Source organism: Cololabis saira, chromosome 15, assembly GCF_033807715.1.
Source record: "Cololabis saira isolate AMF1-May2022 chromosome 15, fColSai1.1, whole genome shotgun sequence".
In the NCBI taxonomy this organism is placed as follows: domain Eukaryota; kingdom Metazoa; phylum Chordata; class Actinopteri; order Beloniformes; family Belonidae; genus Cololabis; species Cololabis saira.
The window spans coordinates 12,740,241-12,756,749 of NC_084601.1; the positions used below are offsets into that span (position 1 = coordinate 12,740,241).

Sequence of the window (16,509 nt, forward strand, 5' to 3'; positions counted from 1 at the left end):
GGCTTTCAGGGAATTTGAGGCATCCCCTGTTTGATGGTCAGCGTGGGTGAGGGAGGCAGCGCTGCTCTAACCGAGGGAATCTCGTCCTGCAGCCTTATTAGGACACGTTTCCTGTCGACGTCACTGAGATGATCAGAAATGCAACACTTGTCACCTTCAGTAACGTCGCCTCTATTAACAACCTTCTCCAGGCTTTTCTGCTTTTGTGCACGTCAGATTTGTATAACTATACAAGCATATAGTTATAAGAACACCTCCAAAGATATCACCCTAAATTAAATGTGATGAACTGCCAATTACTTGAGTATTATTGGCCATCTCCTGTAAAATACATGATTCAACATACTAATTATTTATTTAAATGTTTCATTTATGGGCTTGTGTCATCTGTAATTTATAAATCACGTGACTATTGGACGGGAATTGTAGCTTTATCCACATCTGTGGGTGCGTGACGATTTTTGCGCAGCGAGGGAATCGTGTTGAACATGACCGTGGAATATATGTCCTTTCCCTCCTTTAACATTTACAGATGTTTGGTGGAGCAGGCGCAGCATATATGAAACGTGGGAGCCACGTCAGTGCGAGCGGATGAGCTGGCGGTAGTTAATTGTCTGGACAGAGAATGAAAACCGTGTCGTGATGCTGAACTCTCTCTGTCAGCTTTCGATGCTCTGATTGCTGGCTATGACTCAGCTGCCGCATCACAAAGCAACATGTGGAAGGTTGGAGCACTTTTTACATTTTTTTTTCTTTCTGGTGCATTTGCCTGTTTCTGTAAAGGAGCACCGGTGGAAGTGATGTGGTCATTTAAGGGCAGACGGAGCCTCGGCTCCATTCACCCTTGTTTTAATTTCGACACTTATTCAGAGTCCTTTAACTCATTTGCTGATCACTTCATTCTTTATTCAGACAACGCCTTGCCTGTCCATAAAAAAATCAGATTAAACATTAGGTTTAGTTAGTCAGATAATAAAGAGTATTTTGCAGGTTATACTGTACTTGTTTTTTTTTATGTTTACTATATTTATGTGGATACATAAAACCCAGAGAAATCTTTTGAATTAAAGCAGTTGAATGGAAATTTATTTCACTGAGATTTAAATGGGAAAATATAACAAAAATATGCAAGAACGAGCGGATAAGAAGAGTCCTTACAAACACCAGGAAACTGGACCACATTACACCGATCATGAAATCACTACACTGGCTTCCAGTGAGTCAAAGGATAGAGTTTAAAATCTTACTGCTGGTCTACAAAGACCTGAATGGTCTTGGACCAAAATACCTGATCTGTTAGTTCCTATGAAGCTCCCAGACCCCTGAGGTTCATCTGGATCTGGTTTGTTGTGTGTCCCAAGAACCAGAACCAAGCAAGGTGAGGCAGCGTTCAGTTATTCTGCTCCTCACCGGTGGAACAAACTTCCTGTAGACCTGAGGTCTGCTCCAACTGTAGATCCTATCAGGGTTAAAAACATTACTGTTTACTCAAGCGTACCCCTAAATTAAACTTACCTGCTGGACTCTACTGCCCTTATTTTTAACAGCTTGTGCTTTTTATTATTTTACTTCTTTTCTTATCATCTTATTCAATCATATTTGTTATTTACTGTCTAATTATGTCGAATTATTTACTGTCTAATTATGTCGAATTATTTACTGTCTAATTATGTCTTGCCGCTTTTAATGTCAATGTAAAGCACTTTGAATTACCTTGTGTTGAATTGTGCTATATAAATAAATTTGCCTTGCCTTGCCTAAGAAAAGAAAGAAGTGAATACCTACAACAAACAAAAGAAAAATGAAAAAACAGAACTCCAGTGGTTAACAAAAAGTCTTATGTGATCAGGACAGTCTGAAATATTATATCAGACAAACAGTGTGGACTCAAACCTGACCGATTCCTTGTAAGAGCGCTTGGTGTTTCTACATTCTTTACAGTCCCAAAAACAGCAGTTAGCAAATTTAACCAGCCAATAACTGCTCAGCCTTAAGAGACAGAGCAGACTGTGTGTGTTTTATCCTACATGGTCATTCAGGAAGGAGATATTAATTGGATTACATTTGTAGTTTGGGTATTGACACTGTCTGCTGCATTGTCTGTTATTGTTGTCTGACTGAAATAGATGCTTAATGGCTCAAGATTCCCTTTTCATAAAAAGTTGAGTTAGGTGAAACAAACGATCATTCGTTCTAATAAGCATGTGACTCCTAACTGTGGGACATGAAAGGATGAACAATGTATTAAACTCCATGATGTTTGGAAAGAGAGTTATGTGAGCAAAGTATACATGACAGCGTGTGTGTGTGTGTGTGTGTGTGTGTGTGTGTGTGTGTGTGTGTGTGTGTGTGTGTGTGTGTGTGTGTGTGTGTGTGTGTGTGTGTGTGTGTGTGTGTGTGTGTGTGTGTGTTCATGCATTGCATGGCAAACAGGTGTCAGTCTGCTCAAACTGGTGTGTATTTCAGGAGGGGTGAGGTGGGCCACTTGGTTGCTAGGGGACAAAGTTTGGAGTTGCTCATGTTACACAGATCTCCTGTCTGTGTCTCCTTCTCTCTGCATCTTTGCTGGGAACTATATCTAATGGAAAGCACCAGACTCTCTTTCAAGGACTACCTGAAGCCATTTTGGTTTTAAAACTTCGTTAACACCTCTACTAGCCTGATCTCGAAGTTTTCAAAGGTCAGTTGCAGGTGTAAAGGCTCTCCGGCTGTCAGAATGCAACTTTCGGTAATGAAGGTCCTCTGCACCGTTCTGCTGCTTCTAGTGATGGTTCCCTCTGTTTGCTCACAGTCAGGTATTGATCCGGCCACGTCTTACATTTGACCTCTCACTCTGGGACCACCTTTGGGTTTTTTTTGGTCTTCTGTCTTCCTGTACTTCCAAACAGATGTCTATTATTTTAAATTTCTTATTTCCATATTGTCTGATCTTCTCTGCTTTACTGGAATTGCCTTACTTTAATGGTTTCTGATTGGCTTTGAAAATACATTGGTCTTGTCTCTTACAGACCAACTTAAGTTAAAAAGTCACAGAAAATGAGAATTTGGCATCATAAAATTGAGCTTTTTCTGATGTTGTCCAGATCGTTCACACATCTTGGAATATCAAAGCAGATGAAATATTTCAGTGGGAGGATAATTGTACATGGGGCATTTTTTGGCGGGATTCAACTGACACTTCTAACTGACTGCTAATTTTCTCCCTCGTGCAGATTGCTCTCAAGCGGAGTCCTGTGACCTGTGCGTTGGAGACTCCATGCTTAACCTGACAGGCTGCGTCTGGAGGCTTTGCCCAAATGGTGACACATGAACAGATGCACACGCACACGATAACACGCGCCTGTGACCTCTGATAGTAATTCAATCATCACAGCTGCTGTAATATTAGCTCCTTTCGTTTGTACAAGAAGATTGAATTATTTAGCATGCCGGGAACACACACAGGCACCTATTAAAAACTCTTCCTATTTCTTTTTTTTTTTCCGCAGGGAATGACACGGGCATGTGTGTGAGTGATGGGGGCGATTCTTCAGACGGTGGAATGAACTGTAGCTGGACCAGAGTCTCTGAGTTGTGCACAGGTGCTAAACAAGACACTCTCCCCAAACGAGTTATGTGCTTCTGCAGGCACATCAGTAACTTTGTTATGTATTTCATTTCTCAGTTGTCGAGGCTGTTGCTGTGGGTGAAGGTGACTCAGGTAAATTGGATCAGTCACTCTTCAGCATCTTCTTCTTCTTCTTCTTCTTCTTCTCCCCCTCCCTCCTCGTTTGCGTCACACATTTGTTGTTACTGTAAGAGCTGAGCCAAATTTCCCAGAAGACACTGCAGCTTAAAAAAAATACATGCTTTTCTTTATCGTCTCGTTTTTCTTGCATAAGAAGAACGTGCAAACCCACAGATTTCTGTATTTTCCCTCAAGGTGATGCAGCTGACACCGACTCATCTCCTGAGTTCTCCCAGGCCAAGTTCAACATGTCCAGCTTTGTGGGCGGCATCATACTTGTGCTGTGTCTGCAGGCCGGCGGCCTCCTCGCCATGCGTCTCCTCAAATCCAAGGAGCAGAGCAACTATGATCCAATGTGAGTTTGAGCATGTAGGTGCTAGAAGACAGAGAATCTCTCATTTCTATGCCACTGCTTTTAAAGGGATTCACCAGCAGCCTCTGGTGGCAGGAATCACCACCAACACTTTCTACGCAGTTCAAAGCAATTTAACTTCAACATGTCAGATTCATTTGCATTTTCCAGACCGATCACAAATGCCATTAGTGTATGAGCACTTTGTTCTGTCTTTGCACAGAGAGCAGCCGCAGTGAGGACAAACTGTCTGAAGGACAACCAGACAAAGATGGAGGACAGAAGCAGCAGCAGAGGGGTGACTCATCTAGCTACTGGAACGAGATGTTTTCTTTTTCAACTCTTTGCCCCCATGTTTACCCCTGTGTGATGGGTGTGATCATAAGAGGACATTTTCTCAGAATTGTACATGTGTTTACACTGGCAGTTTTTGCAGTTAGTTTCCATAAAGCTGAACAAACACTTTCATTCTTACAACAGCAGTTTGTCCCAGTACATATACTGTATCTGACATGCATCAGCTGAGTTTCCCTCTCTCTCTCTTTTTATGGATACACAACATCTGAGTGGTTCCTTCAGCTGAATACAGGATATTTCACTTGGTGAACTTCAATAGATTAAACTGTCTTTTTATTTTTATTTCACCCATTGCAGCCCGAAGAGCTTTAAAATGTTTCTGAAACGCTGAGAAATTTCCTCTTTTTATACATTTTTGGGTGGAGCACTCAAATCCCACACAGAGAGGCTTTGGTGGACTCTTCTTTCTGTGTTGTCACAGCAGCACTAGCCCACCTATCACCATGCTGCCCTAATAGATCCGTCTTCTTTAAAAGGGACTGCTCCTTATAGCTGACATACCGTAGACTGATATCACCTGATGCTAATATCACCTTTTATTTAAATGCTTCACCTAATGGTTCATATTCCCCCTCACAAATGTGATATACTGGGTTATTTTCCCCAGAAACAAATGACAAAGTATCAACTTGATCTGATTAGTTTGCTACGATTTACTTTATTCTCATCCATCCATCCATCCATCCATCCATCCATCCATCCATCCATCCATCCATCCATCCATCCATCCATCCATCCATCCATCCATCCATACTGTATCTATGCAGAGATAATGAAACTTATAAAGGCTTCACAAACTTTCAACCAGTGCTGAATGTTTATTTCACATTTTAGCTGTCTGACAAAAACTTTCTTTTTTGTGATTCACTAGTAGGCCTATTGCTCATCCCTTAAATGTACTGTGGTTTCAGAGAGACGATAGTTTGATGTGAGTGCTGCTGTTTAAGATTGCCCGTTTTATAAACTGGTCATGGAGAAGAATTCTGATTTGACTGTTTACATCTACCATATAAACACATCAGTTCCAGCCCTGTCATGCAATGTTTCAGAGATCTGCTCTTGTGCAGGGTGTGATTTTCGTGAAGTCATTAGATAGTTTGAATCAACTCTAAATAAACACCTCTCAATGTGAGCCATGTCTCTGTTCTGTTCAGTGAAGAATAAGCCGACAGCTTTATCACAACGTCGTATGTGCTTTAGGTTTTTCAGTGATCTAATTTGGCTGTAATCTGCAGCCTTATTGCCAGGATCTACTGATAAGGATCCTAACTGTCCTCATACGTGTGAGTGTGAGCGTGGATCCCAGCATGCATCTCTGGCCGAGCTCTGATGGAGGCCTGAGGGGGAGCAGCAGCGTGGCGGCTGTGCCAGGACCTGCAGGCTTGAATAGACGCACACAAAAAGGTTCCCCCGACTGTGCAGACAGTGGCTTTCGTCCAAGTTTGTTGACAAAGAACAAGACTGAATATAGGTCCTTTTCTCACTCTGAAATGCTAGTGAAAGAGAAGTCCAGCACACACAAGAATCAGTACACACTAAACTAGTGTGGTACTACTGATTTGTCTCTCACACTTTAAAACAGGTACAGTTACTACCAGCAAGTGTATATATATGTGTGTGTGTGTCAGAGGTGGGTAGTAACGAGTTACCGGTACATTTACTCCGTTACATTTACTTGAGTAAGTTTTGGGAAATTTTGTACTTTTAGGAGTAGTTTTGAATCACTACACTTTTTACTTTTACTTGAGTAGATTTGTGAAGAAGAAACTGTTCCTCTTACTCCGCTACATTAGGCTACGTTGAGCTGTTACTTTTCTTTTATCCCTTTTATCCGCGTACGCGTCAATCTCATGACATCACTGAGTGATTCTTTGGGAAAAATGTTTTTGTTTTTGCATGTTTTGTCACATATACACAGACTCAAACACTGGTTCATGAGCTTGTTCTAGTTCTGCTTGGTTAAAAAAGAAAAGTACAAAGGCTTGAAATTTTGTGCTACTTGTGCTTAATTTATTTTTTTATTCTGTTATTATTTTATTTATTTTATTATTTATTACATTACTTGAATTTACTTTAAGATTATTTTAATTTAAGTTATTTTTTATTTTTTATTAATTTTAATTTATTTTATTGATTTAATTTGCCTGAAGATGATTATTTTGTACTTTTGTCTGTTTGAATGGTTGTGTTAAAAAAAATTAATCAGACGTTATTCAACAGTTACTCAGTACTTGAGTAGTTTTTTCATCAAGTACTTTTTTACTTTTACTCAAGTAATGATTTGGATGACTACTTTTTACTTCTACTTGAGTCATATTATTCTGAAGTAACAGTACTTTTACTTGAGTACATTTTTTTGCTACTCTACCCAGCTCTGGTGTGTGTGTACACTAGTGTAAAGTCGGTGTGTGTTTAAGAGGTGTGGGTAGTTACAAGCTGGACATGTACATCCCACCTCCATCCTGTCATTTGGTAAAACATCCGTGTGCTCGTGCTCGTGCTCCCAGCAGGATGGAGGGCGCGTTCACGCGCTCCACTCGGTACACAAACGTGGACAAACTCACACACGCACCAACACAACACCCAGGAAACTTTGAGCGAAACTTTTCACCGATTGAACTGGCGGAAGCAGCTGTCATGTAAGGTAATTTGTTCTTTTTAAATAAGTGTTTTAAAGTGAGTTTGTGCTGGTTTCGGTGAGGTCTCAGAGGAGAGGGTTTTTCTGGTGACAGGTGTCGTCTCTCACGCAACGAGCAAGTTGTTTCCTTGAAGGAAAAACGCCTGCAAAATACCTGATTAAGTTAAAGCTAATTGAGGGACGTGATAAATATAGAATAAAAATAAACAACACTTTTAAGACTTTTTTTTAAGACTTTAAAGCGAGTCAACCCATTCGGGTGAAACCTGAATTATGGTTCCGCGTTAAACGACGGCGTAGCCTCTGCCGTAAGGGACGCGGCGACGCCAACGTACGGTGCGCGTCGCCGCGGTGCCCTATGACGTAGCTCTACGTTGGTGTAACGCGGAACCATAAATCAGCCTTGACAAACACCCTACGTCAGAAATATCTCACGAGGAAACGATAAACTATTAAATGCTCAACGTGCATCACGTCTGGGCCTGCTACCAAACAGTTTAATGGGTTTTATTGTTTTAGATGTGCTAGGGAAAACTATGGGCCATTCGTCCCCATTAATAAAATAGTGTAGTTTGTTTTTGTCTGATACTTATTTTAAAAAGCTCAGTCACGTGGTCAGCCACCCTTAAGGAAAAAAAAACAAGTAACTGCTGAACTTAGTAGTATCCTAGAAATGAGCCCTTTTACTCCAATTAAATCACATTTTTTGGGAGGGAAATAAATACTTTAGAATCACTTCTTAAAACTGTTAATTTCTAAATGCTTTAGAATGGCCCACTGATGTGTTACACGTCCTCCCTTATTTATAGTGGAAACTGAATAATGTTTGGTCATTTTGAAACAATGTTAATACTATGTTCATCATTGTCTGTGCACCAACATACTCGCATTTAGATGAACCTGGCATGTATTGGTGCTTATACTCTGGTGTTCTTTAATAAAATGTCCAAGTGTTCTTAAATATGCCTACTCTGTTATCAGTGTTTTTTTTATTTTTTTATATGCATTCGTAAAAAAACAACAACATTGTTCACACCTTTTACTTGGAGAAAGCAATTAAAAATAGAAAAATTGTATCAAAGTACTATTTATTCTAAATAATATGTTTGTGGAACATTATGTCTAAAAATAAAGCATGTTTTTATTTTAAATACGGCTTATTTCGGAAAACTTTGTCAACATAAATATGTATGGTAAAGTGAGGGGCATTTTATCTCCCTCTCCTACTAATAATAGACAACAAAATGGCCTGTAACAGGACGGACATGTAATCTATGCTGTGTGTGAGGAAACCGAAGAATATTGAGAGCTACAGTAATATTCGGAGCTGGACCTAGTTTACAAAGCCTTTCTTCAATGGAAAGGACTAAATCATGGAAAATTTGACATTTTGTTGAGATACTTGACAGAACTGAAATTGCACCCAATAATCATCATCGTCATCGTCCTCACCACTAGATCAGTTAAGGAACAGTACTTTTTACCTTTGTCTTTTCTTTAATGCTATAATTAGGGAGTACACAGTAGTTCTAGGGATAGAAAGGGATGAGAGTCACTGAAGCTGCTAAGCGGCGGGCTGCTATTTGAAACAGTATCTTTTGCAATCGCAACACATTTAATACACAAACGAGCATTTACTGTCGAAGTGTACCAGAACTAGTTTAGATTCGGTGCCTAATTTAGAACCACTCTTCCTTTTATGGCACTGGTTCATAACCAGGAAACCTGGTGAAACTCTTAACTTCCCAACTTTTCTTATAATTACTATAATCATCTGCATTTTAACTTGATCAATGGTGAAAGATGGCCGACACTGCAGGCTGTGAGCTCCACTGGCTTTGTTTTTAGCCTCTTAGCCTTTGTTGTTGTTGTTTGCCTTACTTGATGCACAAATTACTCTCTTCTCTTGTGTACTCAGTGAAATACTTTCACTACATGCTCCCCAGTGCTTACTGAAGAGGTTCTTATGCTTCTAATTCATTTACTGTCACCTCAAAAAAAAAACAATAAAAGGCTGTAAAAGTTGATGCATGTAGTGAAAGAAGGAAATACCTGTTGCTATCGGCTGACATCAGCAACCAATGTTGGCCAATAACGATCAAGACTTTGAACAATAGCACCAGGACGCTGTGTGGTTCTTAACATGCAGCTCTCATTTGTTTAAGGATAACATCCATTTCCCTCTCAGGAATGGAGCGGGAGCAGGTTAAGCCATCCCTCGACCTGAGCCACTTGACTGAGGAGGAGCAGTCCTACATCCTGCAAGTCTTACAGCGTGACTCAGAGTTGCGTGACCGCGATGAAGGGCGTGTAAGGTCAGTTAGAGAGGTGACTATTTATTCTCTCAAAGAGGCACTTTTGTAAATGCGGCCGTCTGAATACACAGTAGATAAGTAAGGTATAGCGTTGCGTCTGTGTTTTCCTTCAGCTTCACAGTTCCAGGCTGCACTAAACACATTTCTGTAACGTTGCTGGAGAATTGAACAACATTTGGTGCTTTGCAGTAAACATTAATGGTTCTGAAGAAACGGTGATGATTTCTAATCATCAATTCGAAGAGTGAAACTATCTCCTCTGAAGAGCTCTAAAAGTCGGGTCACATATCAGACCTTTAGATGCGACATAGAGGTTTTTTTTAATTTGCATGCAACTAATTAAATTATATTCCATCTTTTGCTTCTTGATAAATCAATCGCTTAATTTGTTCTGTATATCTTTTGATTGACAGTTTGATTTAGCGTGCTGCACATTGATCCCAGAAAAGTCGTGAAGTTAAAACCTGGCAAGTGTCTTGTTTTCAGAAGAAATTGGATGTATTTCCTGACAGAAGTGGGAGTGGACCCTGAAATCATCTTTCGTATAAAGAAGAGAGCATGTGGCAGTTTTTGGGGGAAAAAAAAAAAAAAAAAAAAAATCTCATCATGACCATATGTTAATGCTTCAGGACCCTCGAGGAGAAAGAGACAGATCCGGCACTTCTGCGCCTTCGCTCTGGGAAGTGGTTCAGCGAGGAGTGCAGCAAGCGCCACCGCAAATGGACTTCGGGCTGTGACCTCATCCGTGCCAGCATACGCCAAAGGAAGAGCAAGAGCAGAGGTTGGTCTCCCGTTAATGCTAGGCTGCTTCTGTGTGCGCACGGGGCTGCTTTCCTGCCGCTGCTGGGAAATCTCGGTAACGGCTCTCTTGTTGTTGCCATGGTAGCAGACGTGCCCCTGAATGAACTGTTCAGTGGAAAGAGAGATGAAACCTCCGTGAGCGACATCTCTCCTGACGGGGAGGGAAGATTGAAGGATGGCGAGGAGGAGGAGGAAGAGAAGGAGGAGGAGGAGGAGAGCAGAGGGTTCGTGAGGGTGTCTGTCACAGTAATACACCTAGTTTTGTGTGGCAGAGCTTTTCCCATTTCTTGTTTTTATTTTCAGGAGTGAGGGAACTCTGAAACCTGCATGCACACCCAGATCAAAAGGTCCAGTTGCAAAGGTGTGTGGATGCACAACTGTTTCTTTTCCTTCCTCAAAAATATATTCTGTACACCAATCTGATTACACCATCTTCGTTTATAGGATCTTCAGCATGAAAAGGACTCATTGCCAACCAAAGGTATGAAAGGTTATCTCTCATTATCACCGCATCCCTCCCGGATGGAGGGCTCTGAGTCACAGAATTAACTTGTCATTCTTCCCATAGAGAGTGAAAGGAGGAGTAACGGCCTTCCGGAAGAGCCTGAGGTGACTGTAACACACGCACCGAGACACAAATCACAGTTCCAGCAAACACGTGAATCAATCTTGTATGCCATTTTCCAGCTTCACGCATTAAATGGAAAATAGGCATTACATAAAAGCTGAAGTCAAACACATATTTTCACTTACTGAATAAAAGGGTCAGCAATTTTCCTTGATAGCGTTCAGATCCCTTTACAATTATTGTTTTTATTTTATAGTGATGACAAGAGTCTATCCATGGCTGTTTTGGCTTATCACAAGACTAAATATATTAACTTGGATGCAAACACTTTTAGTTACTGTTTTGGAGATTTAATTGATTGGACATCGTTTAGAAAGGCATGTTTCTGTGCCCATATGGGGCCCATAGTTCATGTGTTGCCAAGACATTATCATAAAATCATACATCTCCTAAAAATGAAAGCAACGGGTGTAAAAAGTGTCAAGAACTGTTTGTGTATGTGCACATAGGAGGACTTGACCATCAGTCACAATGAGGAGTCTGACTCTATGAGCAGCAACATGACAGACCCAGATCTGGCCTTTCTGAGAACCAGCCACTCCAATGGCAGCCTTCATTCGAGCTACACGGTGCGCTACACAAATTTGATGAATAGGTTATCTGGCGATGCACGATGACTCAGGGCAGGACAGTGACGCAGGCGCTGATCTCTCCTCTGCGTATGTGCACTACAGCTCAGTGGAAGCATGATGAGTCTGTTCAGCTCGGGGGATTTCAGCGTGGTGGAAGTGAGGGGCCGCATCCAGTACTCGTTGGTTTACGACTCTCAGAAGGAGGAGCTCCAAGTTAAAGTGTACTGCTGCAAGGACATTGCTTCGGCACGCAAGAACCGCTCCGACCCGTAAGTGAATGCGTGCGAATGGCGTGGTGTTGAATCAGCAGAGTCGCGCAGTTAATCAATCGAATGATGTACGGGTGTGTCTTTTCCACAGATATGTAAAGACCTATCTCTTGCCAGACAAGTCAAACCACAGTAAGAAGAAGACGTCGGTGAAAAAGAAGACACTGAACCCAGTCTATGATCAGACTCTCAGAGTGAGACACTCTCATATGTGTGATGCTGAATGTGACAGCCATCACAGATACCCCCCATCTGTCTCTTCCTTATGTCCAGCAGTGTGAATCACAAAAATGAGCCAGCAATGTTATGACGATGAAAAAAAAAAAAAAAAAAAAATCATGATGCAAGTTCATTGTTAAAACACGCTCTGTCTTGTAAAGCGTTGCCTAGCATTTGGCCACTTCCTTTCCTCTTCTGATCTGAATTTCTATCCTTTCAGTATAAAGTGCGGATCGGAGAGCTGCGGAGTCGGACTTTGAACCTGTCTGTGTGGCACGCCGAGCCTCTGGGGAGGAATGTGTTCCTGGGGGAGGTGGAGGTGGCTCTGGGGCTCTGGGACTGGACCTGCACACAGCCGCTGTGGCAGGACCTGCAGCCACGGGTGAGGACGGTCTGACTAGATAGAAACTCATGCAGGAACATAAATACACGTGTACCTTTGAGTGCACTCAGATGAATAATAACTGAAACCTCACGATTCCCGTATCTACATTTGTTCAGCGTCTGAGTGTCTGTGTAGCAGAAATTTTGGCAGCTTGGTTGGGGGACAGAGAGTATGGGGAGGGCTGTCTTTTACGTCTGAGGGAGAGGAATACATGCTGTGAATTTCAACTAAGGCTTTATGTAACCTTAATCTCTCCCTGCTTCTGGATGCCCCCCCTGCTTCACCCACAAGCTTTCTTTGTCTTTGCTTTCCTTATACCCCATCGTTTAATTTTCTTATTTTTCTCGCAGGTTCACTTGAGTCCCGACTCTCTCAGCAGCAGAGGGACCATTGTTCTGTCCATTAAATTTAGTCCAGATGGATCTGAGGGTGAGCAGAAAAACAATCATGTCATGGCTCAGCATCACGGTTACACGAGTCTCAACGTTCTGCTTGTGTGTTTGTGCGTTGGGGTCATCAGGTGGGGGACTGCCTCTGACGGGAGAAGTTCACATCTGGCTCCGGGAGGCTCAGGGTCTGCTGTCCAAGAAAGGGGTCCCCATAGACTCCTTTGTGAGAAGGTGTTTCAGCTCTGCAACATGTCTTCTTACGCTTAGTCAACATTTAGCCCATTTTCGGACAGTATCTTAGATGTCCTTCACAAATTCTTCATTTTTGTATTAAAGATTTTTATAATTTTGTTTCTGACCAAACCTAAAGATGTTTTTTAATGCAGAGATAAATAATATGCATAATGGGGAAATATGGGCATAATGGGCGTTTTAGTGTTTCCTTACTGGCTGAGATACATATCAAGTTAGCATAAATTAGGAATCTGACAGGAGAAGGTTGCTGATGTTTCCGAAATAAAGGAAAAGATGTGTCTTTGGAGTTGTTACAGCTCGCTCTGCAGTACGTGCACATGCATATCACATCTTAAGTGCAATTTCTCATTTAATATCCATCTATACAACTGCTCCCATTACGATATCCTTCTGTTTTTGTTTGGCTGAACACATTCGGCATATTTCAGTCACTATAACATTTTATCTGAAACATAAAATGCTTTCAGGTTTAATCTTTGTGGAAACCACATTTCACATGTACCAAAACAATTGGTACAATGTTTATCCATATGATCTCATGTTCACCTCCTGCAGGTGGGGCTCTCAGATAACTCGCCCATGAAGTTGAGCAGTACTGACACGATGTAGTCAGGCTCACCTGAACAGGCAGGATGATTCTCCTTGAGAGGGGCTAGAGCCGGTTCCACACTGGAGCTGCCCACGGCGAGAGGCGTCGAGCCAGAGTGGGATTATTTATAGTCCCCCGCCTCAGAGCCTGTTCAGTTGGGTTCTGGTCTGTAGATGAGGGTTGCTTCCCTGCGCTTCTGACTCGAGGAACAGGCTCTAATTGTTGTTTGTACTTGTGCGCCGAACAGCAGTTCAGAGCTTTCTTGGAGTCCTTGGCAGGCGTGCTGGAAAGTTCTCCTGAAGGAGACTCCATTGTTCTGCAGGTGGACTTTATCTCTCGGTTGGCCATTGGCTGCGTTACCTGGAAGTGCATGGGTGGAAGCAACAGCCTCCCTAAAACAGAGTGGTCTTCAGTTGTTGGACTGGACTTTTCATCTGTGTGTCTTGGACACTCGGGTGACGGGAAGGGCAGAGGACAGGGTGGGATGCAGGACGGACTCAGTAAACCCAAACCTATAGTGAGAGTTTGCTGGGAATATCTGGCACAGGAACCTGTTAGATGGATCAACTCCTGCCTCCACAAGAACCTAAATGGGAGACATTGAGTTTGACTGCATCATTGGTTTTCCTGAGAGAGGCCAGTTGAGGTGGCTTCAGATGCCTCCATCTGGGTGATGAGCCTGGGGCAGACCCAGGACATGCAGGAGGGATTATATCTATGGCCTGGGTTGGGAACACCCCGGTAGTTTCTCAGAGAGCCTAGAGGAAGTGGCCGGGGAGAAGCAAGTCTGGGCGTTTTTGCTTAGGCTGCTGCCCTTCGACCAGAGCCCAGATAAGTGGAACATAACGGACAGGTTCAGCTGTCATAAATGTTGAGAAAAGTTCATGTTAACTATATTTTATCCCTCTGAAAAAAGAATCAAAAGAGAGTTTTACATGTTCAGATTGGAAAACGCCCAGCCTTTTCCAAAGAAATTAATATTTCAAGTTTATTTTTTTTTACTCCTTGGAATAACTTTATTTCCTGTTATAATTTTCTCTCCCCACAAGCTACATACTCCCAGATGCTAGTCGACAGAGTGGACAGAAGACACGGGTGATGAAGCACTCTATCAGTCCCACCTACAACCACACAATGGTCTACGATGGTTTCCACACCAGCGACCTGAGAGAAGCCTGCGCCGAGCTCACTGTCTGGCAGCATGAAGGTTTTAAGACGCACATGCTGGGAGGGATTCGTCTGAGCTGTGGAACTGGTGCGAGTCTCAACACTTCACATTTCAATGGTGGTTGTTTTATGATGAGCTTTGTTGACTGTATCGGAAACTATTGTATGTTTCCTGCCCAGTGGTGTGCAGGAGTTGCATGGTGGCAGTTTTATTGGAGTGCTTCTGTACTGACTGACTTTTGTGCTGCTGGCATGTCAGATATTTCAGATGCTCTTGTTATCAGAATAACCTCACCTCACAAGAAAGATGGTGTCTTGGTGCTAATTTGCACCAACAGGCTGCAAGTTGGGCTATAGTTGTTGTTTATGTAGAAGTGTGCATAGATGAAGAGACTCATATCAGATACATTAGTTTACCACCATCCTGTGTTAGTGTGTTTACAAAACCGGTAAAGCTCAAAATTAAGAACTGAAAGAGAACTTCTATGCATTTTTCTTGATCTCCATCAGAAATGAATCAACAATGCTTGGATGGTGTTTACTAGACATGAAAATAGACTCAGTTGTCATGTCCTAATGGTTATTTAAAAGTGGAGTACAGAAAATGTGCGCGATGCAAAGGTGGCCTCATTCACAGAGCCATCACGCCTCAGTGTGTCACAACATCTAATGTGTGTGGCGATGTTAATGATTAATGTATTTACTTTTTGATGGCAGGTCAGAGTTATGGGGAACCCGTTAGCTGGATGGACTCCACTGAAGAGGAAGTTGCTGTCTGGGCTTCCATGATTGAAAACCCAAACCACTGGATAGACGCATCGCTACCAATCAGAACGAGCCTCACGCAGCGGACTGTGTGACGTACACAGCCTGCCCACATACACGTTTATTTACATTTGCATGTTTGGATAATGGTTGGACTGCAGAAGAGACCCTCCTCACATCAACACCCTTAACCCCTCTATCACGATGAAACACATGCATACACTTTCTATCTCTGGTTTCTCACATGTTAAAAGGAGTCAGTGATGGTCCAATATGCTAAGTTAATGGTTCATATTTGAAATATGTGGTTTTGAAATCAGAAATGTATCTAAAACCTTTCACTTGATTTTGTTCAGTAAATAACTTTTTTTCCGTAAATTACTTGTAGTTTATGAATTAAATATCAAATCTAACTGATGAATTGTGCAGTGCTTTGGTTTATTTACTGCTGCGACTTCAATGAGCAAATAACAGAGATTTTTAATTTACACACTTGTTTAATGAAATAATTTCCTTTGCTATTTAAAGTTGTGTTAGTCATTTAAATTACTTTTGAGATTGATGAACAGGCCTTGTGACTTTATCTCTGGAAAACATTCCCATGTACTTGTAATATTCATAAAATTGTTAACATTTGTAATTTATTTAGAAAAGGCTTGAAGTTTTTATGGTGTAGCAGAACTCCACCTTGTGGCCGGACCACGTACCTACGTGCTGTACAAGCAGATTACAGATACTGAAATGTTTGTGAAATGTTTGTCTCTCCAGAAGGAGGGAATGTTAACACTCCTGCAAACTGGAATGAGATTACAAGTGAAACTCCATGCTTTTTAAAGTTACCTCTTTGGTACTGGGTACTTAAGAGGTTCCACATGAGATTGTTTTTCTAGCTTGGTAGACTGTGATTGGCTGTACCAGTGGGTGAATATGTTTCCACGTTGCTTGGAAATGGAGCTGATCAAGCTGTTTGACACCTCACCTGACCACGAAATCAGTCGAGGACTTGGTCAAGTTTAGGGCAGATTAATTGGTCTCTGGTGCCTGAAGATCCATCTGGATGAAGACATTCTGATGTTGATCA

The 16,509-nt window shown here is 41.9% G+C and overlaps 2 protein-coding genes across 4 annotated transcripts; both read left to right on the top strand.

Annotated features, from left to right (window-relative positions):
* The first annotated feature begins 2,697 nt into the window (after window positions 1-2,697).
* Window positions 2,698-5,182, top strand: cd164l2 (CD164 sialomucin-like 2). The gene is made up of 6 exons (XM_061741872.1): window positions 2,698-2,795; window positions 3,213-3,299; window positions 3,489-3,581; window positions 3,665-3,700; window positions 3,923-4,082; window positions 4,303-5,182. Exons 1-6 carry the CDS (start codon window positions 2,717-2,719, stop codon window positions 4,316-4,318), a joined length of 471 nt encoding a protein of 156 aa, XP_061597856.1. The 5' UTR covers window positions 2,698-2,716; the 3' UTR covers window positions 4,319-5,182.
* Window positions 5,183-6,952: 1,770 nt separating this feature from the next.
* On the top strand, window positions 6,953-15,923 carry sytl1 (synaptotagmin-like 1). 3 transcript variants are annotated; one of them, XM_061741874.1, is made up of 15 exons: window positions 6,953-7,080; window positions 9,263-9,389; window positions 10,019-10,170; window positions 10,276-10,414; window positions 10,494-10,551; window positions 10,635-10,671; window positions 10,759-10,799; window positions 11,268-11,387; window positions 11,493-11,659; window positions 11,751-11,853; window positions 12,099-12,260; window positions 12,614-12,692; window positions 12,784-12,883; window positions 14,546-14,751; window positions 15,381-15,923. In XM_061741874.1, exons 2-15 carry the CDS (start codon window positions 9,265-9,267, stop codon window positions 15,521-15,523), a joined length of 1,632 nt encoding a protein of 543 aa, XP_061597858.1. In that variant the 5' UTR covers window positions 6,953-7,080; window positions 9,263-9,264; the 3' UTR covers window positions 15,524-15,923. The 3 variants fall into 3 exon arrangements, with proteins under 3 accessions (XP_061597858.1, XP_061597857.1, XP_061597859.1); XM_061741873.1 differs by having other exon boundaries at window positions 6,959-7,075; XM_061741875.1 differs by having other exon boundaries at window positions 6,959-7,075; window positions 10,279-10,414.
* Window positions 15,924-16,509: the final 586 nt, after the last annotated feature.

What these genes read in the sequence shown, in the direction of transcription:
- cd164l2 (XM_061741872.1), top strand. Translation starts at nt 2,717, where the DNA reads ATGCAACTTTCGGTAATGAAGGTCCTCTGCACCGTTCTGCTGCTTCTA. An exon ending in CTGGAGGCTTTGCCCAAATG is followed by an intron (nt 3,300 to 3,488) that starts GTGACACATGAA and finishes TTTTTTCCGCAG; the next exon opens with GGAATGACACGGGCATGTGT. An exon ending in AGTCTCTGAGTTGTGCACAG is followed by an intron (nt 3,582 to 3,664) that starts GTGCTAAACAAG and finishes TTCATTTCTCAG; the next exon opens with TTGTCGAGGCTGTTGCTGTG.
- sytl1 (XM_061741874.1), top strand. Translation starts at nt 9,265, where the DNA reads ATGGAGCGGGAGCAGGTTAAGCCATCCCTCGACCTGAGCCACTTGACT. An exon ending in CAAAAGGTCCAGTTGCAAAG is followed by an intron (nt 10,552 to 10,634) that starts GTGTGTGGATGC and finishes CTTCGTTTATAG; the next exon opens with GATCTTCAGCATGAAAAGGA. An exon ending in GCCTTCCGGAAGAGCCTGAG is followed by an intron (nt 10,800 to 11,267) that starts GTGACTGTAACA and finishes ATGTGCACATAG; the next exon opens with GAGGACTTGACCATCAGTCA.